The sequence below is a fragment of the Eucyclogobius newberryi genome, unplaced genomic scaffold, assembly GCF_026437365.1.
Source record: "Eucyclogobius newberryi isolate DKJ021-1_F unplaced genomic scaffold, fEucNew1.0.hap1 SCAF_16, whole genome shotgun sequence".
NCBI classification, from domain to species: domain Eukaryota; kingdom Metazoa; phylum Chordata; class Actinopteri; order Gobiiformes; family Gobiidae; genus Eucyclogobius; species Eucyclogobius newberryi.
Genome location: NW_027315790.1, coordinates 22,427,808 through 22,455,694, shown reverse-complemented (window position 1 = coordinate 22,455,694; position 27,887 = coordinate 22,427,808). Strand labels below are relative to the sequence as shown.

At 37.9% G+C, this 27,887-nt stretch overlaps 1 protein-coding gene across 8 annotated transcripts; it reads right to left on the bottom strand.

Moving 5' to 3' along the window:
* Window positions 1-335: 335 nt before the first annotated feature.
* On the bottom strand, window positions 336-25,695 carry LOC140361982 (myocyte-specific enhancer factor 2D homolog). 8 transcript variants are annotated; one of them, XM_072447948.1, is made up of 13 exons: window positions 25,486-25,695; window positions 18,937-19,262; window positions 17,025-17,228; window positions 16,529-16,666; window positions 15,027-15,246; window positions 12,346-12,402; window positions 11,422-11,603; window positions 10,337-10,366; window positions 7,775-7,904; window positions 6,256-6,451; window positions 5,519-5,587; window positions 4,836-4,886; window positions 336-4,048 (listed from the first exon to the last, which is right to left on the bottom strand). In XM_072447948.1, exons 2-13 carry the CDS (start codon window positions 18,988-18,990, stop codon window positions 3,637-3,639), a joined length of 1,743 nt encoding a protein of 580 aa, XP_072304049.1. In that variant the 5' UTR covers window positions 18,991-19,262; window positions 25,486-25,695; the 3' UTR covers window positions 336-3,636. The 8 variants fall into 8 exon arrangements, with proteins under 8 accessions (XP_072304049.1, XP_072304050.1, XP_072304052.1 ...); XM_072447949.1 differs by having other exon boundaries at window positions 15,027-15,243; XM_072447951.1 differs by lacking the exon at window positions 4,836-4,886.
* Window positions 25,696-27,887: the final 2,192 nt, after the last annotated feature.

Genomic DNA, 27,887 nt, shown 5'->3' with positions numbered 1-27,887 from the left:
TTTTTCGCCCAGACAGAGTCTACACTGTATAAGAACTAAATGATTCCACTGGTAAAATCTGCAGCAGCTACTTCTAACCTGACGGCGGTCACGTCTGAGCGTCTAAATTTAGATCTTTAATTATCACTGAATTTGTGTGAAGTGAACCTGTGGCATAAAAAAGAAAACAAAAACTTCCAAACGGCTTTAACTTTAGAAATGAAAAGATAATGAAGTAGAGATGAATCCAAAAAAATCTTGAAATATTGTGCACTGGCTCTAAACTAGATGAAAAGAAATAAGGACATTTTAACTGATGCAATCTTTAAATGAAGAAAATTAGGATAAACACTCAGTTTTGTCACTCAGTTTGTCTATTTAATATATAAAATACGATAAAACATACGCAAAAAGGATAAGGTTTCAAGGGACTTGGATACTTTGGTACAACAAACACTTTTTTGTAAAAGCGGTATAGAATTTCAATAACATATCAGTGCATACTTTGTATATGAAAATATACACAAACTGTATCATTCTCAAAAACAAAAGAATATTTCTTTACAACAAAACCCAAAGCAGACTAGCTCAACACAATATATTAGCTATAAATTTAATCTTTAGTATCCATATGCTACATTATTCTGAGTTGACACTCATTTGTGATGCATGTCCTTTGTGTCTGGAACAAACAGGAGTTGATGGAACCTGTAGCTCATGCATTTACATTATTCAATTAATATGAATTATCATTTTCAGTTGTTTCACGTTTTATAAATATATTCTATATCTTAATTAAAACTGCAGCATTTAACTGGTATTTCCTTCATTGCATTTGCTAATACCACAATAATTGATCGTGCAATTTTCAGCAAGTTGTTTCAAAAAAGGAAACCAGTACTATGTTTATGACCAGAGAAATAAAAAGGTTGGCTTTCCTACACAAAAATCGCAATAAAATAAAAGCTCCATAATAGTAATAATTATATCATTATAGTAATAGACAATGGAACCGTCACCAGCACAACTTAATCCAAAAATAGTGAGTTTCTAAAAAACATTGTACACGACGAGTAACAGGGTGCAGGTTCATGTCTCAAAGATTGTCATGTGACTAAACTAGAGCTTGGACAGAGAACCATTGTACAATAAATCTGCCTCTAACAGCAGCCACCGCGCTGTCCTTTCAGTCAAGCACCAGCAGTTTTATGAGATTACAATTTCAGTTTGATTTGAGAGAAAATATGGCCAATGAAGTGGACTTAACATTATTAGCTGAGTCCAAGTCAAATGAGAGCGCTAGATGCATGTTAGACATAAGATGAAAGATTAAATTACACAACACGACAACGGACGGAAAGGTGACTTTTCTTTAAATGTGGAAAAAACACTGGTGTTTGAAGAGTGTCTGACTCAAAGCAATAAAAAGTCTGAAATAGGGATTGGATCCTAAAACCCATTTAAAAAACTAGAGCTGCACATAATGGTCATATATGTATATGCATAAATCCAAGAATTTAGTTTTAATTCATCATCTGCCAAAAAACGCATTTGTTTCATTTCCAAATCAATTCCTCAAGTCACAGAAGATCTAGTTTGTTTTTTCAGCTTTTCACAAATTACTAGTTAATACAATTTTCTTAGTGTGAACATTTAACTGTTCCTGAAACAAATACAAGATTTCACTCAAGTTTGGCAAATAGGATTATAGTTAGTAAATTAACTCAAAAGAACGCCTGATGTGAGCTCGAGTCCCAGTCTGGACGCGTTTGCTTTATTATGTCACTGCTCGTTTCCTCTGTTTATGATAGACTTCCTGTCAATGACTGTGGTGGTGAAATTATGAATGGCATGATTATCAATGATAATGCATTTAGGTGCTTGTCTGAGTAATTTTTTTTTGCTTGTTGTGCCCATCCCAAGTTCCAAAAGACACCGTCCACAACATCAGAGTGTCCATGCTCGGCTTCCTCTCTCTTCATTACATAGATTTAAACGTTGTATTCATATCCATATATAAAAATACTGTCAACAGTCTGCACCCAGAAAACATCAAGAAAAATTGGGAGAAAATTTCCATTAGTTGACTATTACAACTACTCACACACACATGAAATGGCAAAAATAAACAGCACTTTTTCTAAGCCAAACTCTTGACTTACTTTAAAAAACAAAAAGGCAAAAACTATGTGTGCTCATGTGACAAGTCTTAACCGATTAAACTAAGTGTATCTTTATAACTAGACTAAAAGTGAGTGGCAGTGTCTTATTATTTATTCGTGTCTGTTACAATGGACATAGTTTACCGTTAACCGTAAGCTTTGAAAAACATGTGGCATAATAGAGTAGTATGACAACACCACGACCGAGTAGGTCTCCGTGAGAAGAGTGTACACGACCATCCACGATAGCATAAAATAGATTCACGGAGAAAACGTCACTGTAACCAGGCGTCAAGTCCGGCACCGATAACTCCAAAAACATATCAAATTCACACTCATATATGCAAACAGATCCACTGAGATCAACACATTGCTTGTTTTTAGGGATACCTAGCAAAGTCTATGCAAATATTATATCCATATGTACATACACGTCGCTGAAAGCCGCTGCTGTACTTAGTCGCCCCGTAACTTAAAGCGGTAGAAATATAGAAAATGTCTTCTTCTGATCACTTTATACGCCGAAAGAGTAGATAGAGAGCTAAAGAGGACATCAAAGCTTTTGTATAAGGAGTGGTTTATACAAAGTCCTACAGCTGGACATCTACTGGACTGTCGAAACAGATTTTCAAAGTACTAACAGATAAAAGGTTAACACGTGGACTGAAAGAACAAAATACTACCCAAAGAAGCCAAATTTAGGCTTGAGAAAACCCACTACGCCTATCACTGCATGGCATCTACTCCTGGTACTAATCTGGACTTCAGGGATCCTTGCAAAAAGTTCAAGAAGAGTTCAAAAAGTCAAAGGACGGGAAGTGCAGCCGCGCTGAAAACAGCAGGGGGCGCTCGAAAGCCTTGAAATAGTCTTGATCCTGATCTTTTCTGTGACGTCTGGTGTGATGCTTTGTCCCTGTGCCACAAGAGGCATCTGGCATATTTTTGTGTTTTTTTTCAGAGGTTTTGATATTGGCACTCCATAGCTGCTGGGGTGGTCGCGTTTGTCAAATCCAAGTGTTTTTTAGTGCTGAATATAACATGTTTCAGTCTTAGAACCACGTAAAGGCATCTCCGAAAGTGCCATAGGTAAGTGACTTATGGATGGATCTTGATAGATGCTGGATTTTTGAAGAGAAAATGGCAGCGTAAGTGGCATTAAAGTCCAGTTATGTAGCCACTTGTAACTCCAGTGCAGCAATGCAAATACACGGTGTTGCGAAACCATGTATAACCTTGTCATAGTTTGTTCAAAGTCATGACCTATTGAAAAGAATGTTTAAGCTGAAGAAAATCTACTGTTTCTTCGTCCGTCTGAAGCAATCCTCCCAGACTACAATTTTGTTTGTATATTTTTTAAATAGTTTTGGCAAAGTCTGCAGCTAAATTGTATGATCAGGACATGTGATGATAGTGTTGGATGGCAGTGGTGAGGTGAGTGCCGTGAGTGCGCAAGTGTCTCCAAAAACAAAACAACACCACTTGAAATGGGGCGCCTCTATGTGGCCCATGCGTCCAGTCTCATGCGCTTCACGTTGCTTCCTTCTTGCTCCTGCTCGCTGGCCGCCCTGATGAGCAGGTCGGCTGGGTTAATGCTTGCTGTGCCGCTGCCCCCGCCTCCGCCCCCTCCTCCCCCGGTGTCGTCCCGGTCGCTTCCCTCGAAGGAGCTGGCGTTGCTGCTCACGCTGTCCGCCGGGGAGCGTCCGGTGGGGGGTTCGAGGCAGAGCAGAGAGCCAGGGTACTGAGGCGGGGCGCTGAGTATGGCCCCGCTTGTTGACACTGGTGTGGAGGACGGAGGGGGGCAGGGCGTGCTCCTGTCCCGGCCCGGAGACACAGGCTCAGACTTGATGCTCACGCCGGCGCTGGTGTTCACCGTCAGCATGGCGCCTTGAGGTAAATGGGTCACGGGCCTGAAAATGCATGGTGAAGAAGAGAAAATATAAAACTAAATTTTAAAATGGGAATTTAAACAAATTATGTACAGTATTGTGCAAAGGTTTAAGACACGATCATGTTTTAGATCCTAGTGAGTGCCTTAAACACTCATCTAGAATTGAAAACAGCAGTCTCTTTGAAAGATGAGACATTCAGACCAGCCACAAGAGGTCAGTATAGAGATGAAACATTAGTTCCATTGTCTCTGGAGGGCGTTTATGTTCTCAAAGTGCATTATCAGGTTTAGCTGCACACATCACTGACTTGTGTGTTTAAGGATGAAGAGGCAGGCAGGGTAAAGAACCTGGGAGATGAGAGGAAATATACTCAAAACCACCAACAACAAATGTGCCATTAGATTTTTCCTCACTTGTAAAATTGTATGCATTCCTTCAAAACATTTTTGAAACCTTTTGAATAAACCTTTTGCACAATACTGTAAACAGACAAGACTGGAGCAAATGCAAACCAAACACTAAACATATCACAGCACCAACAGGGCAAAGCCACATATTCCCCAACAACAGTTCAAAGTCTGTTCAAAGCAGAAACATTTTCCAGTGAATCGACAGGACAGCCCAGGAAGCATGAGTCATGTGTGAATGGATCAAAATAAGTATTTTGATGGCGTGGAGGAATGCATTATATTTATTGGGTTGGTTGTGGTGGAAAGAAACAGGTCTGTTGTCCGCAGACGGCACATGCTTAAAGGAGCAGCCAAAGCGCACAGACAAACAGGAAACAGGAAGTGAGATACAGTACCGGCCCAACCACTCATCTCTACCCAAGAGCAGGTTGGACGTAGAGCCAACGCTGTGGGGACAAAACAAAAGGTTGGAGTCCAAACCAGAGGAGGGAATGTGCATTATTGTGACAACCACAATAATGCTGTCCTGGTGTGTGTATAAACAGATATTATACTTAAGAGACATGCAGACAGGCGACAATTCTTTTTTAAAGCAGTGGGAATTTTGTCTAACAGCATTAATTTAAATGTCAAAAATAAAAAAAGAAGTATGAGTACAGATCGAACGAGAGTGAAAATACTTCATAGTTTTCAGTCAACCAAAGCTCAGTCAGAGTTTTTCCCCACACACTGGACCAAAGAGATAAACACAATCACAAGCTGCTGTATGTAAGCTGCTGTAAATTACTATTACTATGTGTATGAATGTCAATGTAATAATTGTAGTGTCAATTTAGAGTGATGCAGTAACTAGATAACAAAATGAAAGAGGATCTTATTTTAAAACTTCATGAAAACAAAGTCCTCAGATCCGTTAATTAAAGTGCCCTGTTTTTTTGTTACAATCACAAACTTTCCACTAATCCAAATCTAAAATGTGTTGTATCTCAGCAACAGCTTTAGGCTCATTCTCTCTCTTTTTTAACACAGTCCACTACAAACAAGGGACATTGGACACACGCACACTGGGGCTGTTCACCTCAGATTGGCTGCCAGGCTGGACACCTGGCTGCACAGATCGCTGCTCTGTTTGTCCACGCCCCACATGCTGTGGACAAGAGAGAGAGACACTTCACCAAAAAACTACATTTACTTGACCAGTCGCCTGATAATATCTACTGTACCAACTTCAACAGGGCTCAGAGAGGCATCTTGTCATTTAGATTAGGGCTGATAATGTCTACAGTTGTCATGAAGTCATTTAGACACCAGACTCGACATCACAAACACTCACGTTAACGTGCTGCTGTTCTGTGCAATGGTGCATTAACAACTATTAATTACCTCTTTGGGCTAATTGCACTCATTAATCCATTAAAGGAAATAACACAACTAAAGCAGTGTATCAGGGCCATATGTTAAACATGTCTCTAGAGGAAAAAAATCTCAAAATCTTTACTTATATCTCATTAAACACTTGCATAAAGTGTATAATCTTTGATGTTGTGGAGCTGATCTGCAACTATGTAAAACACTCCCTTTGTTTTCCTCTAAAACTCTAGCTGAAGTCATGGCAGGCTGAGATGGTGAGATGCTGTGGTTACTACAGAGGAGAAGAGGTGAAGTGCTTGCATTTAAGATTATGACATGAGACCATGCAAGCTGACAGGTGGTCAGGAGTGGTCAGGGGTGGCACAGAGGGCTTGAGTTTAAATCAAGGTATAATGTTCTCTTTGGGACAGAAAAGTAAAGTAAACAGAAGGTTGTTCCACTTACACCAGGTTGCTGAGAGATGCCAAGTTGATCTGCTGTTGTTGTTGAGCGGTTATCTGCTGCGGTTGTTGCTGTTGCTGAGGTGGTTGCTGAGAGATGGTCTGCTGTTGTTGCCACGTCGACACGCTGCTTGGTAACAGACCCCCAGGTGATGCCAGAGCATGAAGCGCAGTGATATCCGCACTGGTCAGCTGGTACTCTGCAGGAGGGCAATGGATTCAGGGTAATTGAACATAACTACATTTTGATTTACACTATATTTGATACATTGGTACCTTGCTCATTAAGCACACAAACAAATCCCTGTATAAACTGTAATAACAAGTAACACACAGTATATCAACCTGTACAAACATTTAACACACAGTACAAGCCTGTACCAGCCTGTACTAACATGTACCACACAGCACCAGCCTGTGCTAACACGCAACACAAAGTATCAGCCTGTACTAACATGTTACACACTGTACCAGCCTGTACTAACATGTAACGCACAGTATCCACCCATAATAACATGTAACACACAGTATCCACCCATAATAACATGTAACACACAGTATCCACCCATAACATGATCACACAGTACCAGCCTGTACTAACATGTAACGCACAGTAGCCACCCATAATAACATGTAACACACAGTATCCACCCGTAATAACATGTAACACAGTCTCAAACCGTACTAACACGTAACACACAGTACCAGCCTACATTAACATGTAACACACAGTATTAGCCTGTACTAACGTGTAACAGACATTAATATCCACCCGTAATAACATGTAACACACATTGTCCACCCGTAATAACATGTAACACACATTATTCACCCATAATAATATATAACACACATTATTCACCCATAATAACATGTAACACACGGTATCAACCCGTAATAACATGTAACACACACGATTCACCCATAATAACACACAGTACCAGCCTGTATTAATATGTAACACACAGTACCAGCCTGTATTAACATGTAACACACAGTATTAGCCTGTGCTAACATGTAACACAAAGTCTCAACCTGTACTAACATGTAACACACACGATTCACACACGATTCACCCATAATAACATGTAACACACAGTTTATACCCGTAATAACATGCAACACAGAGTATCAACCTGTATGTTGATAATGCGTGTAACACACATTATCAATCCGTACTAATGTTTAACACACAGTATCTACCAGTAATAACATGTAACACACAGTATTCATCTGTAATCATATTTAACACACAAAATCTCTCAGCAATAACATGTCAACTGATAATAGCATGTAACAACCTGTAATAACATGTAACGCACTGTATAACAACCTGTAAAAGCATGTTGCTTCTTACGTTAAATTTAACCCAAAGTACAATGTAATGACATGTTATCACATGTTATTTTGTTAAGTTATTGTAGGCATTGTACTAGAAGGTACAATCTAGCAAGCATTGTAATGTAAAACCAATATGGACATAACTGTTTAAAGGAGACTCTAGATTCCGGTGTACATCTCACCTGTGTTGTAGGCGGTGGGCATAGCGGAGAAGGGCAGTCCTTGGGCCAGCAGACTGGGCGTGGTCACAGAAACAACAGGCGTGGTGAGGGTCTGTGCCACCTGAGCTCCTGCCGCCAGCCGCTGAGCATTCTGCCAAAAATCATAAAACCCTGTTAAAGGAATAGCTACAAAACTGTTTTAATGAGTCCTGAAGTCCACAGATGACTGTGCCGAGTGCGACATGCTGGGAGTGATGAGATGTAGTGACAGTTTGTAAATCACAACGTGGAGGATTTACCAATAACCAGGAGGTTCTTGATGACATGCATCAAAAACGCTTTATCTTTATTTGAACAATGCATCTTAAGGGCGGATTACATTGAAGGCATTTGAGTTTGTGTAATTTTAATTTGATTTCTTTTTGTACTAAAAATGTTAAAATCAAAGTGTTGAGAAGATGAATAAGTAATATAATAGATTAATAAACAATTAGGTCAAATATTTATAATGCCTGGACTGCTTTTGTTATACAATATAATATACAACTGTTATACAACAATACATAAAATCTGTAATGAGGTTTTGTTGTGGAAACAGCCATGATAAAGAAAATGCATTCAAGAACGACCCGTTTAATTCATTCAAGTTATCTTTAAAGAAGGCGAAATTATTCACAGTAGCATGGTTTTGGGATCTTTTTAAGGTTAAATCTAACTGTTCACGGTTCAAACTATTTGGATGGCACAACATTTGGCAAACAAAGAAACTTGTAAATTATATTAAAGACGCAACAAGGTGTTATGGCTGCACATCTGTGGCACATAATAAAATATATTAACAGTTTTTTGTTAAAGGGATATTAAGGTTATGTGAACAAAAGGCTAAAAGATGCGATCATTTCAGTTCTGAATTACTGCTCCCTCTTGTGATGATTTTCAGAGGAAACATTGGCCTGGGTTATGACTGTAACATTGGATTTGGAGTGAGAGAAGATTGAGCGCAGAGTAGGGCCAGATTCAATTAAGTGCCTTTGTGGAGACGCAAGGAGGAGCGGTGCGAGAGAGGGCATGGAAATGAATCAGTCGAAGCTGGAAAATGAGATTCTGGCTGTTACTTTGAGAAGTATTGTAGAAATATGACAGAGTGGTGATGGCTCCAGCTATGAGAACAAGTCAACTTTTTGGGAGGTTGTACTTTCACAGCAGACTTTGGTTGGCTACAAGGTTTTGTTTCTTTCTTGATTGCATCAATTAATTATGGTCACTAGTGGTTCTAGAGAGTGTAAAAAGTGAATAGGTAATCTGCATTTGCGAGCACAAAATAATAAATGATTAACTGATATAAGAATGACATGCTTTTTATAACATTATCAGAGGTTAGGGTTGATAGATTTTGTTATTCCATGGACACAGATGTCTTCTATTTTACATTTGGATTGTGATTGGTCTTGCAGCTAGTTGTGGGGGATACTGACCAAAATTAATATATATAATATTCAGACATTATTATTCTCACAATGCATCAGGCAGGTGTTCAAATGTGCCTGTAAATGTCTAGGCAGAGGTTCAAGTATAACACAAAACATGAATGGTCCAAAATATCACTTTAAACCCTGATTTGGGAGATCAGTTATCTTTGCTGTCCTATTTATTGGTTTAAATTATAGACAATAAATATTATATATATTATATTATATAAACACTCGATGTTCGCAATTGTGATATTAACCATTTTTCAATGTATCTCCCATATCTACTTACAGCCTGTAGCTGGCTTTAGTTATAAAAATGCCTTTAATGTAATATCAGATTTGAACACATCTCTTTAACGTTTGGGAGAAGTGACAATGGGGATTGGATCAGTAAACCAGGTGGTGATGCACCCATGCTTTAGTGGCATCTTCAGATAACTCCAGGATCAGGGTTCAGGGGATACCGGCTGTACATAGTAGTGCTAAATACAGATGGACAGGCTCCGGGTAACAGTACTTTGTAGTAAGCTTTGGGCAGTAGTGGAGGAACAATAAAGTAAAGTAAGTCACCCAAGTCTCTGCTGTTTAGAAACAGACAAGTTAATGTACCTTAATTTATTCTATAATGAATACATGTTTTTTTCTTACAAATTAAAAAATGAGTAAACTGAAATATTTGGTAATATGGAAATAGCAGTTCCCAAAAGACAAACCACAAAAGCTTCAGGTTGTTTAAGTTTATTTTTTTTACAAAAGCATATTTCTTTACCATAGAGGTTTGTTAGTTTACTGTATCTCAACTGCCCACCAGGAGCCCATCCATCTACAACTACCATGTACAACCTTCACCAACATCCTGTATACTGTAGGCACTGCACGCGAGGTTCATCTCAATATCTGAATCATAAATCACAACTAAAACACATATTCTGTTTAAAATGCAACAATTATGAGCCCTGATCTTCATGCAGTTGAGTTTCAAACCAAAAAAACGATCCTGAGAAATGTTTGTGGCACAAGACCAGAACAATGAGCACTGCAGTGGGACCATGCTGCTAAAATGTGTGACCAGTGACTGTCCTGGACCCATGCGAGAGACTGAAGAATTCACCTCGTTTACCAACTCCAGCTCTTCCTCTGTCTGTGGAGGGGGCAACACAAGGGTTAAGCTCTGAGTGGTGGGGTACAACAGCAAGAAAAATTATCTAAATCTATTAAAATAACTAGTTAGTTTTGGCCTTCATTCATTCAGTAAACAGGACACAGAGGTTATCAGACACATCATATGTCAGTGGGAACTGGGGATTAATCAAAAAAGTCACTATGTGGTTAAGTAAACAAAGCTCTGAATGAAAAGTATTCTTTCTACATCTGAAATCATGAAATTTGCCCAGTAAATCCAATATACAATATGATGCTTACAGTATGTGCAAGGTTGAGTGTAGGAAAGAACTTATTGGATTCTGTGCTTGCCGCATGTTTCTATGGTGACACTGGACTGGGGAGCTTAATTAAATAATTCCTATTGAATAATGTACATTATAGAGTGAAAATGTCAGTTAACGTCCCATTCAATCGTGATGCTGTCTTTTCTTACAGGAGCACTATGCACAGGCTATACACAGTTTAAAAAAAAAGATTTTTAAGAATACCGTTTCAAAAAATGTAAGAACTTATTGTAATTGTAAGTAAAAAACTTAATAAATACCCATAAAATTGTGATAGACTTTTTGAGGGCCATAATTTCAGTTAAATTAATTGATCAACTTTGAATCCTTTTTAGGAGATCTAACCTGTAACTTCACCTGGTGGCATGTCTTCGTGGAGATAGATAAGTTTGATGTCATACGGTGAAACATTCTAGGGCAAAGCCTCAAGCGGGTCATAGTGTACCTTTAACCAATCTAAATAGTTTTTAACACATTTTAGAGAATAAAATAAGCTAATCATCACCATCTGTTCAGCATATCATTAGATAAGGAGGGACAATTAGACTGTGGAGGGCACCGTAGTCCTATCTACATATGAAAAACACTGCATTGAATGTTAAATGATATCCATTTCCAATTTAGGATTGCTCCATTGAAATTTCAGAGGTTTTGTTGATCCAGTAGTATGTTTTAACATGACAATAAAAGTCTTGTGTACAGGTTTGAACAGTTGTGAGAGCAGACCGTGGCTCTCTCCAGCACTCACCATCTGCATGAGGCTCTTCCCGCCCTGTGATGTGATGACTCTCAGGTCTGGTTTGCGGCTGTTGGCCATCTGCGGGCTCGGAGGTGGAGGTGGGGACTTAGCCGGGACTACTTTCCCCAGACTGTTGCCGTTGGAGACGGTGAGCAGGCCCGGCGAGGCCCTGGCGCTGGTGTATCCATTAGCTGCAGGGGAGACAAAGGTGTGATCGCTCGGAAATCAATTAAATCTCACAAGTGAATGAAGCAGACAGAGGGGAGCAGACAATGGAGGCTAAAATAATCAGAGCTGGGGCTGTCTGGCTGCGTGTAGAGCTATTTTGAGACACTGAAGAAGATTCAGGAAAAGTCAAAAAGGGATTAAAATAAATCTTCTCTATGAAGAATTCAATGTCAAGGTCCTTCCTGTTTATTACAGGAATCTGACACTAGTCTAGTTCCTCTTTTACATTTTCTACTTTTGATGATTATTTTACTTTTTTTATACAATCTGTAATCTGCCTCCTATTTCAGTGTTTTGTAAATCAATTTTATTTATTTCGAGTGGGTTTTGTAAGTGGTAAGAAGACAACACCCGCTTGCGTCTCCTTGTTGCTACATTAAGCACTTATAAAATCATTTTGTTTTCCTTCAGATCCTTGTTGAACGATAGGGCGAGCTGGAACGTTATACAGAACACGGGCCCTTTCTTGTCCGAGCGTAACATAACAAGAGCCAAGTGCGAAGACAAAACGGCTCTTTAATGTGGCTATATACTAAGTGTCGGCAATACTGCGACTATCTTTTGTTTTTACTGGTGGTGGCTTCCCCTGATTCATTTCAAGCTGAATCCCAGATGGTGCAGAGGAGGAGAGAGAAAGGATTTAGCCGAGCGAGCACATGTGGTGTTGAATAAAGAAAGAGTGTAAAGATTTAAAAGAGTACTTACGAACTGGGCTAGGGCACCCTCCGTTTGAATTATTCAGATCGCCGCCAAGAAGAGCTCCTATTGAAGAGAGGACATGAGTAATACCGTTGTGTAGTGAAGTGCCATCTCAAAGCTTTTTAATGCACTGCCAAGGGGCTTTATTATCGAAAACGACAAACGCACTCTACCATCTATTACTTCAAATCCACTGTTTCATATCTCAAAGTCAATGGGTAATTAGTGTAATGTACGTGCGAGTAAGTGAGGATCATTATCATCAGCTGTATGGATAATTTAAGAAGAAGAACTGTGCAACGAACAAGATTAAGATTCACTCATTTCGAATAGAGAATGATCAGTTTGTGTCTTTTGAATTGAGAGGTCCACAGTCAATCCTCCGTCAGTAAAAGCATAAGGTTTGGAAGAGTTCAGACTTTATAGGGTGGAATTAGACCATTTTCTGATAAATGGCATAACAATTAAAGTCTGTATTGTTTATGTGCAGGAAATTACTTTTGAAATATATTTTTCTTTGTTTTTAGTAAAACAGAATTCAATTATGTGGACCTTTAGTCGGATAATAGTGTCGACCATCATTTTATTTTTATTAGTCAACAAATTTTAGAGGGATTTTAAAGGACTACTGGGGATCTAGAGAAATAACACCTAAAAAACCTTTTTTGGAGTTTGGATGCTTTGGAGAGCATTGTGAGTTTTAACTACATTTTTACTGATAAATACAGACATTTTTATGTTTAAATATGTGTAATTGTGTAATCTCCTGTAATCCTGTGGTCTTTTTAGTGCACTTTGGGTACAGCTAAATATTCTCATCACAGAGATACCTAATAAGTCTGAGAGCTTTTGCCAGCTTTTACCACACCACAGGGCCTTTTAAGCATATCTTTGGTCGAACAAGAATGAGTTTAGTCAAATACAGCCAACAACGACAGCCAACAACGTGTAAAAATTGTGATACATTTTTTGTGGTCTAGCCCCAGTGTGGAGGAGGCAATCTACAAATGTCACACAGTAGATTAGTCCAGAGCAGAGGAATGTTACAGGTCCTGAGGGAAAAAAGGCTCATAATGATTAGGAGATACATGCAACGTCTGTGTTTTAAACTGAATCATAACCTTGACATGTTTGAAATCTCAGTTTGTTTTTTGTGGTGCTCACTTTGTAGAATTGTATGTTAATATGTTATGTGGCTGGCTGGGAGTAGTATCGCTGAGCAGCTTTGACATTATATTCTACGCAGTGAGAATATGTATATTTTTGTAATGAATGTACATTTCTTTGTTTGAAAAGCGCTTTATAGCCTTTGATTGAATGAACATGACTGCAGTTTATTGTATGCCTACTCTATTGACACCATAGCCAATATAGTATTTTAATTTATGCTGGAGCTTTAGTCATATTGCTGGGTTTCAGAAGATAAAACATAATTTTATAGGCCTGTTCTAGTTGTTTGGGTTTTTTCCAACCAATTTTGGCGTTCTGTGACCCGCCCCAGCCCGCCCCACACCCTGGCATCAACTTGCCATAAAAAATATTACGTATTGAAATGCAGTGTAGTTTTGTGCTGCCCGGTGGTCTAGTGGTTAAATCACAGCACACATATGCCTGGCTCCAAGTGCAGCCGGCCGCTGTGAGTTTGATTCTTGACTCCGACTATTTACTGCATGTCCTCCCTTCTCACTCAACCCCATTTCACAATACTTTTCAGTAAATACAGCCTATCGGCACAAAATCACATTTGACTATGACATTTGACTATGACATTTTAAATAATGGCACAATTTTCTGAAGCTTTTGTGAAGTATTTGACTTTTGTTTATTCATGTGAAACTTTCTGCTAGTTTTCTCCAGCAGTTTTAAATACTGATACTTGGCAGTGACATCACACTGGGGGAACAGCATGTAAAAGAGTTTTCGCATTGTAGGAACTGTAATGTAATTTGAGAGGGACTTGTTTAACAGCCCACCTGTCATAGTTATTAGCTATTAGCTATTGTTGGGTTTCAGAGGACAGAGGAGAGAGATCACAACATTCTATGGACCAATCTTATGTTCTACAGACGGGAGGCAGCTAAAATGAAAATATTTTGCAGGAGCTAGTCAATCGTAAAAATTACCCAATTCAACATTATTATTAGTTTAGACTATAGAGTATTCAATTCTTTGAGTATTTAATGGCAAAGTACAATGTAATCAATCAATAGGAAAAGCTGGTTCATGCCTTCCATCTGGTAGTGGCTGTGTTCACGTTCTAGACTTTATTTATGTGATAATCTCAGATGGTGTGGCAATGGGAGATTTACAGTTTTTTTTAATTTGTATTATTTTTTCTGCTGGCCAAGAGGACATTGAACTCTGTGCCCTTTTTGATTTCATGCGGATGGGCCCTGATATATGAGATATGAATCATAACGCTGGTCAATTCCACAACTGCATTCTGACTTGACCGGTTCCAGCTCAGCGTTTAAACTAAACTAGAAGGCTTTGAAGTCATGTGAACGCAGCCCATTAAAGTCTAACTTGAGTGACAGCGCTTCAGTATCAAAGGGATTGTAGACAGTTGCGACGTCAGAAGTAATGGCCCCTGTTCTAGGACCTGAACCACTGAACAGCCCGTTAAAACCAATGACACGACTGACGAAATGCCAGTTCCAGTTCCGTGGACGACGCCACGCGCTCACCTGCGCTGGCCGGTCGCTGCGGCAACCCGGGCGACACTGTGTTCCTCTGGTGAGACGGCTGCTGCGGCGACAGGAGGTGGGTGTCCGTGAGCGATGACGATGTCACATAGGAGGAGGTAGTTACCAGGGCGTTGCCAGTGTTACTGAACTGCAGCGTGCTCGGGTTCGACGTCTGAACCGTCACCGGCATCGTGAACGTCTGGGGCGGAGCTGCCGACTGCTGCGGGAGAGACAAGTGTTAAATCACAATAAGTAAAACAACAACAGGAAATGTAATCTTTACCAGTAGATTTTTATCATCTCTTCTTTTCCACAAACAATATGTAAGAGACTTATTGGATTAAAATATTCAAGCAATAAGAATGTAGGGCTGTGCAAATAATCAAGTTTAAAAATGTGATTTAAATTATATTGAATTGGCCCAAATTATAATATGAATTACTGTTTACTGCCAATTTAAGTAATTCTGCAACTATACCTCATTAACAGCATTGTATCTCAATAATGATAGTGAGACAATATAACTTTAATCCAATATAAATGTATTAAAACATGTCTTTAAACGTATAAGTTGAGGTTTAAAAATTGCAGGAACATCATCATATGCCCTTATTTGAGAGATCACAGCATAACCATTTTTATTTTTGCAGCATTTTTGCAACAAACAATATACTCACTATTCAAATGTTGCATATCTTGAAAACAACATTCACATTATCTGAATTTCGAAACATTGCCCACCTCTAACTGTCATACGGACCTAAAATTTAAGTTTCAAGCCTTATTAACGGTACGGTGGCTCTATAAAGGCTGTGATTGTCGCATTTAATTAAGCAGCACTATAAGAACATTTACTAAACTTGGACCACCAGTATTATTTTAGAAGTTTTATAGTATTATTTTACTGTTCATGCTCATAATTGTTGGAATCCATTGTCAACCAATCATATTCAAACTAGCACTGATGAAGAAACTATTGTTTATTGTCTAGGGAAGTTGTTGCATGAAGTTAGGTTGGTTTAAAATGAGTCAACTGATGTGGTTGGTACAGTCTAGTTTAGTCTAGAGTTGGTCTTGACGAAACAATCACACAGTTTTGAATATGTTGTTATTGAAGTTTAAATTCTGAGAAATGTGATCTACAGAAATGTGTGAAAAAAAACAACTTTTTGAGGAACAAACTCACAGCAGTTTCCTGTTAATACTCCATATTCACAGACAAAAAAAACATATGTTATATCAGATTATACACTACTGGATCTAATATGGAGTCTTACATTGAGACTGTTTAAAAAATAATAATAGCCCTTGTTCTTTTGAGTCATGTAGCCAACATCAACAAACAATCCAAAGCGTCATCTTTAACAATATGACAAAAGAATTACATAACGATTTACACAAAACCACAATAAATATCAATGCGCGAGGTTAACACAGGGATAGTATCATTGATTTGGATGTTGATGCATGTTTAATAGATGATTTGTTTCACTGTGACTCACCCCGTAGCGTTTGAAGAGAACGTCCAGGTCCTCTGTGGTCTTTCTAAACTTGTCGTCGTTCAGTGGACTTTGATCGATCGAGTCTTCTCCGTCGGGCTCAGGGCTGTCGCACCCGTTAAACCCTTTCTTTCTCAAAGTCTGTGAAAATGAACAAAGACAGTTGGAATTAGAGTTTGAAAGACTTCCAGTAAACAACATTTCTAGATTACGTTTGTTTTAGACTTTTGTTCTTTCGTATTAAATTTAAGTCTAAACTAATATTTGAATGCAAAAGTAGTTTTTCCGTCCGCGTGGCAGTCAATATGTGTATCTCAATGGTTTGAAATAGATGTTTAAACAAACAAAACAAGTCTTTATCATGTTTTAATAGTCAAATGTTATGATCTAGTCTTGTACTCTATCAAAGCTGGAAACTGAAAATAAAATGTCAGAAAGGAAAAGCTATATTATGATGATTTTACTGTATAATTTGCAATATCTATAGTAGCAGTTTCACCTCTATGATGTCGGCATTGGTCCGGCTCTCGTGCGGCTCGTTGTACTCGGTGTATTTGAGCAGCACTTTGTCCATATCGGTGCTGGCGTACTGGAACAACTTGTTGGCATGGTTGAAAATGATGAGGGCGATTTCACAGTCACACAACACGCTGAGCTCGTAGGCTTTCTTCATCAAGCCGAACTTTCTCTTCGTGAATGTGACCTAAAGCACAGCGGACGACACAGTGGGGAACTTTATTAAACAGTGGTCATGAAGATGCATTTGAAGCAGATTGAGAGGCAGTTTGGTGAAAAATATTAGGTCAATCCAACAGAAATGTGTTAAAAAATGTCTTTAAACATATTAGTTGAGGTTTAATTGTCAGGCAAATGTGAAATGTCTGTAAAATGAATCACAAACGTTCTGAAATATCACCCTTATTTGAAAGTTTATTAAAATGTCTTAATTTTTACTTTTAATCAGCTCTTTTTGCAGCTTTTTTGTTTTTGTTTTTAACAATTAAAATGACTCAATATTCAAATATACTCAATATTCAAATTTTGCGTATCTAAATTTCGATATATTGCCCACTTCTAAAGGCATCAGTGTTGTAATGATAATGACTGAACATCTCTGTTCGTTTTAATCTTTAACAATAGACAGAGACAAACTCACAGCACAACTGGTTTAAACTGCGTCTTGGACCACAGATTTACTTTTGTCTCCAAACAGTGTAAGTGTCAGTTCATGCCATTTTTGTCACGCTTAATGCCTTTTTTATTGTAACTTTGCAATATCCAATGTAATTATGAAGGACTGGAGTACTTGGTTAAATCAGATTCAGCTGCTGCTCTCATACAAACAGTTTGGAAGGAGAGACGCTGGTTTTAATCACTGACACCAAGTCATGCTGTGAACGAGGTGGCAGCCTCACGCCGAGAGGAGAGAAACAAATGACACTGGAAAAGGCAAATCCGGAGGACAAAGTGCTTTAGAGACATGAGGCGCATCACTGCAGAAAAATCAATCTGAATGTTTGAATAAAGGGCCCAGAAATGTCAGAATGTGTGAATGTCCAGATCTCTAAAAGTGTACAGACAGGCAAGTTTATTTCACAAAATCAAATTTTTGAGTAATCCCATGCTTTTTCAATGTTGACTGCCGTGAAACAGCAAAGGATCATTTAATGTGATGGTGCAAGAAACAAGTGCATTGTTAGATCAGAAAGTCAGAATATAATACATACAGTACATAGTTAGAATATTTTTGAAGTCTGTGATAAAACGGTCAACATTGGCACTACTTTATTACATCCTCATCACAGAGTTTGGTCTTATAAACCATGACAACCTCAGAGGAAGAATGTGTGGCCACCAAAAAATAATTTCTCCTATTCCTTGGAGCCTGTTGTAAAACATATATTGAGACAGACAATTTCACTGTGTTTTAATGTAAGTGCAATGAGCAGGTGGATTTAAAAAAAATATGGGATTGAGATGTGTGTTTACAAAAATGTCTGTGAAAGTTTGTTACTGCTCTTAGTAAAACCAAGCCTGTTTTCAATCTCTTTTCAGCGTCAAAACTATATTTTTTGTTTGATTATATAAAATGTTTCATCAAATTATTATCTTCATTATTAGATCATATATTTGTCAATTTGAATAGTCATTCATTTTGAATAACATTAATTGTTGCTGTTGCAACAATGCTTTCTGATATACTTCATACAAAATGAAGGTTATTCTTCACAATACTTGATTAAATAATAAGTCTGTTTTCAACGCCTCATAAAGAAACGGTTTATGAGTTATAGTTAAAATAGATTTTGGTACTAACAACCAATGATTCTACAAACAGTAGTATTAGTATTAGTAGTACTATTAGTAGTAGTGCTAGTATTCGTAGTAGTTCACAATAAACAATAACTGACCTGCTTGTTTCTTTCGTCCGTGATTCGTTGGATCTGGATCTTTTTCCTGCCCATGGTGCTTTCAGTTGCGAAGCTAAACGCTGAAGTCAATCGAGTGAAGAAGAAATGGCTTTCCCAGCGGTGAAAGGGAAAAGTGTAGACCTCTAAAACCTCTTCAGAGCGGTCCAAAAACAGGCAGACAGTGGCGCGTTCGAGGACACACACACATTTCTCGGTGGTGAGGCGGTTGGACGGCTTTATCGGAGGAAGTGTGAGAGGGGCTCAGTTCATGGGGCCGAGACCAACAGGCTTCCTGCAGCTGCTGTGGTCAGGAGCAGGTCAGTCTCCTGCAGAAGACACACACAGTTTCCTCAGACAATGAATGACATCCTCTCTGTGTTGTGCACGCAAAGCTCTGACAACTGCACGTGCCACCGCTTCTGTGCTAAAGTAGTGCTCATGAGACTACAGTATAAAAGAATAAATATGTATGACAGCAGGACTTGTAACTCCAAACTATTCACCACCCGGACTAGACCAAGACTAAAGTCACACTAAACCAAGCAGGATTGATATCGATTCCACTCCAATGTTGATTATAAAACGCTATTGTTCTGATAACAGAATGGAATTTTGAACACAAAATAATAGTAGTTTCTTTGATATTATTTTGTATAGATCAAGACAGAATATTGTAAAAGTATTCAGGAAAGGTCATACTATATAATATTTATGTTTTGTTTTTGTTGCTGTTGTTTTTCCACTAGTGATATTAGCTCAAATGAAATGAGTATCAAGTTTCAAAACTATCTTTAGTATCGATTAATATCTAGATAGTATTTTTTTTGACAAGCCTAAATAAACTGGAGTTAAAACAGGAATACATTATTTTTTTTTAAATCACAAATCGTGGCGTAAACAAGAAGAGATCTACTCATTCATATTGTAAAAGGTGTCAATGGACCTATGTCAACGTAACAAGAAATAATAATAATAATCACATTTTAATTGAAGGAATTACAAATATTTCTTAATAGTAACTAAGAGCTTGAAAGTAATTATGTCACCAACAAACCAAACAATTCTAAATGGAAAGATACTTTGACATACTTCATTCGACAATGGATTTAAATATTAGATATTGAGAATTATGCTTTAAATCAAAACGAAAGTCGATAGATTGCATGTTATAGACCACCTCCATTAACCTCATGTAACAGGTCATTACGGTCGGATAATGGCACATTAACCTTTGGTAAAAACATCAGAGGATTTTATGCAGCAAATGAAATATATTGATGGCAGTAGAGCTAAATATATAATTATACTATGCCATACTAAACGCTGTAGCAACACAATCAGCTATATCTTTTAGTAAGCAAAACAAATATAAATCTCAAACTATCTCAATATGATTATGACTATACATTTTTTAAAGGATTACCGACTATACAAGGTTGAAAAGTTAGGAAAGAAATAATATCCAATTATATTCCAAGTCCAAAAATCATTACAAAGCTGACTATTTGCACCACTTTAGACCATAAACGTTTTTCCTCTCAATCCCATCCATTATTTATTCATGCTATTAATGTTTTACCGATAAGTCAGAGCCACTAAAGCGCTGGTGACCTTTACTTCTCAATTACTGCGACCAGCCTCTTCTCGTCCAGTCGATGCTTTCCAGACAAAACTCAGCCTTTTGGCAACTGACTTAAGCTTTCTCCTAATTCTTGACCCTCCACTTCCAACTTTATCCTGTGGGATTGTTGTGAAAGTGGATGGAAAAAGTGAAAAATTGTCCTCGGTCTAAGACTTGCGCACAGGGCCGTCCCCCCAAAACCAGAGCTCAACACTTCAAGAGTTGCCAGCTTGAAAATAAATCAAAGTTGTAACAGTATCCAGACGATTAGGCACAAGTCAGAAAACCTGTGTCTCACTAAGCGCAGCCAAGTCTGACGTCAGCAGGCCAAACTACTCCCACATGAACATTTACTTTTAAATCTTGGCTAATTTGTTTGATCAGTTTGTGTCTGTTAAAACAAATACGACCCAAAATGTGTTCAGATGTACCACTGTCTATGCGCTTCCTTTCAATACACGTCATAGGTCACTCTTGTGTATATTTTCACATTTGCAAGTTTATTTGTTGGCATCTAAACTAAATATTTTTGTTTTCTCAGCCCGGTTCAACTGAAAAGAAGGCGGCGAATGGACACAGCAACAGGAGAAATTTATCAGACAGACGAGGCTAACTTGTTTTTTTGTGATCAACGGATATTGTGTCGGCTGATATTGCAAACCAATACGCGATTTCATATTATCCAAACACAACTGATAGAAAAGCACATCCATCACACAATGAGCCAGCAAGTACATAAAAGGCCATAAAAACAAATGTGACTTTTATTCACTAATAACTCCCACACAAAACGTAAATAAATGTATGATTTCGTTTTTTATTGTATTTTAAATGCGTCTGTTTTCTATACAGGAAAGCACTTTGAAACTAAGTTCTTGCTCAATAGGGCCGGCACCTCTTATTGATTGACTGTTTGATTGATATTTAATCTAATCAATTTTATTATTTTCTGTTTTGTTTTTTGGTCATTTCGCTCTCAACAAGTCCAACTGTATCCCATTTATATGATTTAATACAATATCGACTGACACATGTTCAAATGAGTGTCTCGTTTTGATAGTTTTAGTGAAGATTACTATATATAGTGATAGGGTGATATAAGTGGAGGGGGTTCGTTTTTTTTTCTCCTTTTTTTCCATTTTTTGACAACCAAGGTGAGGCAGAAATTGTTCAGAAATAATTCTAGAGGCGGCTACTTTATAGAACTGCAATGACCCACATTATGGCTCTCATCCACACATGGCATTACTTTAACCACACTTAAAAGGCCCCAGTTTCAATCAATATCACCCTCCAAAGGCACAATGCCACTTAATCATAAATACTGCTTTCCAGTGTGAGAAAAGTGATGACAAAAGCACCAATAGAAACAACAGAAAATATATGATGCAATTAAAAACACACAATAGTTTTTTTTTTTTTTTTTTCAGCTTTAGCACACAACAATACAACATCTGATCTGTGTGAATGCAAATAAGGAATTGTATATATTTTTTCTGACGTGACAATTGGGTTGGCAAAATTGTTTCAAAAATCAAGATTCAACAGTGTCTAGGAGCCTTCACGTTTGAGATTTGAAAGAGATTATAATACAAGAGACATTTAAGAGCATGTTTGTTAAAGTCTTATTTGTAAAAAAAAATACAGATTTACAATAACCCAAGGAAAAAAATACAACCTTTACAGTCATTACCAATTATTTTTAGTAGAATTATTTAGCAGTTTTAGTCGACTAGTCAGTAACTATTTTTCAATTAGTCAATAGGTCAAACTAAATATTTCTTCTGTATATTGATATTTTATATAATTTATAAATAAAGGCTCAAATATGACCATTCAATGCCTTCAATATAGATTGTATTCATAAATATTCTCTATTATTGATGATTTTTTGACATTTGGATTTAATAATGTCACTGTCTTTGTTTTAAATGGTCCTTTAGTATGAATTTTACAGCCGTATAGTCCAAATAACGAATATGAAAGCACAACTATTTTTATTTTTTATAGTCGACTAGTCACGATTGGTCAATTAATTGTCTCAGCTCTAGTAATTGCTACCATTGAAAGTGCAATTTAGATCTTCTAGCCCTGAACTGATCATGGTACAATAATGCATTTACTCTGATATTCAAAATACCAATTCGCCTTCATTTCGGTTTATGTTTTTGCTGCTGCATGGTTTGGTCTTAGTCCCTTTCCCAAAATGCCCTTTAGTTTGTGGTTGTCCCCTCACTACTGTAATTGACGCGTCCATCCCTTGTCTTGGTCCTTGAGGCGCTGATGGCTCAATTAGGGACTGGCCCAAGAACTGATTGGAGGCAGAGATAATGAGGTTTTCTCTACGGCAAAAAATGTCATTCATTGCGTTTCAGCGTATGACAGAGCAAAACACTACAAAATAAATCAATCAGAAGGTAGACTTTTTCAAATTCTTCATTTCCTTAAACAATCATCAGTATTATGCAATTGTTGGATAATCTTACGCGGAGAAAGAGCAATCAGCCCTCGAGTCTGTTTTGGAGTAGTGTAATTAGTGGCGCTGACCTTTCGCGGATTATGCATTGGCCAATGAAATGTGACAAAGCCCTGAGATAAATAGTCCACGCGGCTCAGACGCTACATGCACAAGGGGTTTCCACCGAGACCGTGGAGGAGCCAGGAGCCAGGGTCCAGAGCAAAGGGTTGTTTGGATACGAGTTGTAGCTGCTTCCTTAGAAATTAACATTGTTGAGAGGCACTGTGGGAAACAAAACCAAAACTACACCCTGGGATAGTAGAGACAAATGTGCTGTCCTCAATTCACCCTACTCTACAGAAAAACATATAAAAATGGTTGTAACTTGTAGCTAGGGGTGGCGATATTATGTCAATCCAACAGAAATGTGTTACATGTCTTTAAACGTGTAAGTTGAGGTTTTATTATCAGGCAAATGTGAAATGTCTATCAAATTGATCACAAAAATTAAGCAATGTCACCTTATACACTTAACAAAATTCCCCATTCCCCATTTTTATTTTCAATCAACTCTTTTTGTACAAACAATATATTCAATATTACAATTTTACAAATCTTCACAACAACATTCACGTTATCATCTAAATTTTGATATATTGCCCACCTCTACTTGCACACAATTTGATGTATATTCTGTGTCAAATGATACTGTCATCATTTAATTGACAAAAAAATTACCAATAAATATAAAACAGTACAATATTATTTGATTGACTCGTCCTATAAACAGTGGATTCCTTTCATCTATAGTCATTTGATTTCCATCTCAATCATAATTAATTTTAAATTTTCTTGGTAGTACACGTTCGGTATGGATTTTTATCAACTCGTGTGCAGTACTCGTGTGAATATTCATGGTGTTTTGCATGGTAAAGTGTGTTGAGAAAATACTACAAGATCATCCACTTCACTAATGGCGTTTTAGTCCGACGTACAAATCAATGCAGCGCAAACAGATCACCTTTTACTCCGTTTCATGAATCATTTATTTTTGAAGGCAGCACATGGCATAAGATATTCACAAGTTTAATGTGACATTTAATCAGATGTTGAAGGGGCTCCGTCTTCTCACAGCCTATCACTGTCAATTTGCCCTACTTAAAATCTAACACATAAGCTTTATATATAGCTATTTGATTGACCTTCAGGTCTATAATGAATTGTGGACAAATAAAGCTCATCAGTGTTTCTCATTAAGAGACTACGGTGGCTCCCCTCGTCTAATTTTGGCCCCCATAGTCTAAAACAAATGAACTACATTGGTAATACTCTATTAATAGTTGCATTTTGTTTTATTCATTGATGTAAACTCCCTGTTTAGAGGTTTTTGGAGGACTTAAGCTCATTCAAAAGATATATTTTATTCTGAATCATCCATTACTATGGCAACTGTGCTAGCTCCTCATCACTCTGACACCCATGGACTCAAAAATGAAGAAAAGGCTACGTTTTGCTTTTGTATTACCATTTAAAAAACAAACGAACCTGAAATAACTTTATTTAATCTTTAGTCTTTTTGACGCTGAATTTATTCCAAAGAATATTCAACACAGTTATTAAAACAAGGAGGGTCTGTGCCACCATCGTCATTGTATAAATCAGTGGGGAAACACAAGATTAGCAACATAGTAACAAAGCTTAAAATTGTAATAGTAATGTTAATAAATTCACTCTATACAAGTCAATCATTACAACGAGGTCATGGAAACACTTCTTGCTTTTTCAAACAACCTTCTGTCTAAATTCTACCCAATCAAAACAACAACAAAAAAGCTATTATCGTTCATTTCTTTACAGTGGAACTTGTGTACATTTGAACACAGTTGTTCCCCCGGATAACAGACCTGGGACAGTACATTTAAATAGGACTTCCATGATATTTTGCATACAGTGGAGCGTGGCTGTAGTGCATAAACAGAGCTAACATGGCATATGGGGCACAGGCACCGAGTAGGCCCGGGGACGCAAAGGACAGGTAGCAATCGCCTTCTGCTCTTGACAGGCTCGCGCAACTCTGACCACGTCTCGAGTCCTGATTTAACAGCGCAAATGTCTCCAGTAAGAGCAACTCGATCGGGTTGAATTACAGGGCTACAGGACGAGCCGCTCCAGCCGCCGCCGCAGCAGCAGCAGCAGCAGCAGCACAGGCCATTTCACTTCTTTTTTTTTTTTTCTAGCTACGACTCCGCCGACAGCCATTGCCTTCTTCAACACTAATATCCGCGGATTGACGAGCAAAAGCAGTCGACGTGATAACAAAAAAACTCGTGTCTGATTCCAATTGAGCGTGTCATTTCGCGTGGCACGTTTGATCAAAGGTGTTGCTTAATAGTTTGTGATATTTAAATAATAACCCCAGCTTATGAGCGAGGCAAAAAGACGCAGGAAGGAAATGTATCACTCCACTTACCCTGAAATATTGCTGATAAAAGCCGACAATAGGCTTGCCACCACTTGCTCCAAAGGCGACGCGTCTTAATTATAACGCGTTAATTAATTACGGTCCGACTACGCTTTTATTTACACGAATCCGAGGCATTTTATTCCATTTAGTGTTGAAGTAACTATACTGTCCACCCAGGCGATACAGTGTACCCAGCGTACGATCGACGTCATAGACATTAGAGCGTTGCTGACATGCGTGGCGGCCAATGGGAGGCCGGGAAGTCGCGCCGGTGTCCAATCAGAGCGCGGTGTAGCTGGATTGGGCGGGACCGAGGGAGAGGACATGACGGAGGTGACGGCCATGTTCTGTGGTGGTGTGTGTGTGTATCCCTCCGCCTCAGTATTTACCTTTTGCATGATTTTGCATGTGTGGTAAATGTCACTAGTCTTTCTGTGCCCTGCCTGCTTTTCATGAGGCGCACAAGCCAGGACATTTGTTTTTTCTGTTCACAGTTAACCACTATGACAGTTGTAAATTGCACATAGCAGTCTGTAACAGTTAATTGCATTGGGTAAAGGAGCTTTTTTGTGTTTAAATGGCCATCACAGATAATGGCACTGGGGGGATTGGCTTATCTCACTTATGCTATATTCAGACAATTGGATTTGTACGCATGTGTAATGAAATATATGCTAATTTCCAATAATTCAGAAATTAACAGACTTGCGCATTAAGTTGTATAGGCTTTTTGTAAACCCACTGTAAGCTCAAAAATGCCTTCATCAAGATAGATTAAATCAGTATTTGAGTTGCGGCACACGAAAAGTAGCTGTGACGAACCATCCAGTAAACGTCATTAAAAAAGAGGTGTCAATAATGTCCATGTCACAATGTCTCTTTGGACTTTGCATTAGTGGTCATTTGCCTTCTGTTGTTCAGAAATTTGCTTAGAGCATTCCAAAAGGGAAATGTATTAAATTAAATAACTGTGTCACCTAGTATAATTATTTTCCAAGGCACACCTGACAATCCCTCAAGGCACACTAGGGTTCTCTGCAGCACACGGTTGAAAACCAAGGGACTAAATGAATGGTGTAAAACCTAAAATATGCCAGCAGTAAGATGCACACACAAAGCATTTATAACATTTGTATTTTATTTTAGCATAAGTCCAATACAATCCTAGGGCACTTGTTAGTGTGTGCCAGTTGAATGAAGTGAGATTGATGGTCACAAAACAAGTACTAGTATCTACTTCATCAATAGAAAGAAGAGGTCTAAAGGTCTAAAACTTGATTTCGATACTAAGGAATATACTTTTTTAATACAATTTTGTCCTATTAATGTGCTTTTTTAGTATCAATACTTGCTCAAATGACTATCTAGTTTTGATACTAGGTTTAGAATCAGTTAGTATCTTTGACAACCCTATATTGTCAGTTATTACAATATGTTTTTATGTTTTAATCATATTGATTGATATATTGCAAAATCCTCTAAAACATTTCAATTAAATATAATGTATATAGAACGCTTTTCCCAATTCAAATACTATTCAATTTTACATCCTTTATAAATCCTTTCACTTGGCGTACCACGGGGTTCTCGTAAGTACCGCTGGTTGGAAGCAACGGTAAAGGCTGTTCTGATTTAAAATGTAATTTCAGCAGCAATTAAGGAATCAACTATTATAAAAGTTTAAACACCGTTCACTCTCCACCACAGAATTGGCCAGTTGAAGTGAAAGCCTACATTATCACAATACCTTAATTCATTTGAGAGTTTACAGCACAAGTCAACATACTAGGCTCCTTTACATTGCTTTACAAAGGTCATCTTGTTTTACTTTGGTAACTTGAAGCTGGAAACAGGTGTTGGTAATAAGAGTCAGGCATCCAAACTGTGTAGTTGGCACTTGTATGACACATGCGTGAAAGTTCTTAAGCCAATGTGAGGTTTATTCAAACTCCAGAAGCGACGCGTTTGTTACCCTGGATTAGAAACGAGGAGGGATTTGTTTAATACATAGAAACCACTAAGCGAGAGGGGAGTGTCTTACAAAAAAAATCATTCAAGACACAAGTATTCTGCCATTTTGGCTTCGGTGGCACTAGTGCAATGCTTAGATAGTTCATTTTGACATGTGGTTGAAAGTTGGAAAATGTCCTTGTATCAAATAAATAAATTCTGAATCATTAAGTTGCCAGCAGCAGAAAACAAAATAAATGTTGTTACTCAAAGGTCAGATACACTGTGCAACAAAAAGAAGAGAAAGTCAAGCTGAATAAACTTACAAATGAAAGATGTGACCCCAGGCTTTTGAAATGCTATTGGAAAACTTGTATTTGAGAAAGGCTGGTACTCTGACCCATAGACAGTCTAGTGTTTAGAAATAAATATTTGGCATTTTAAGATAAAGTGTATGT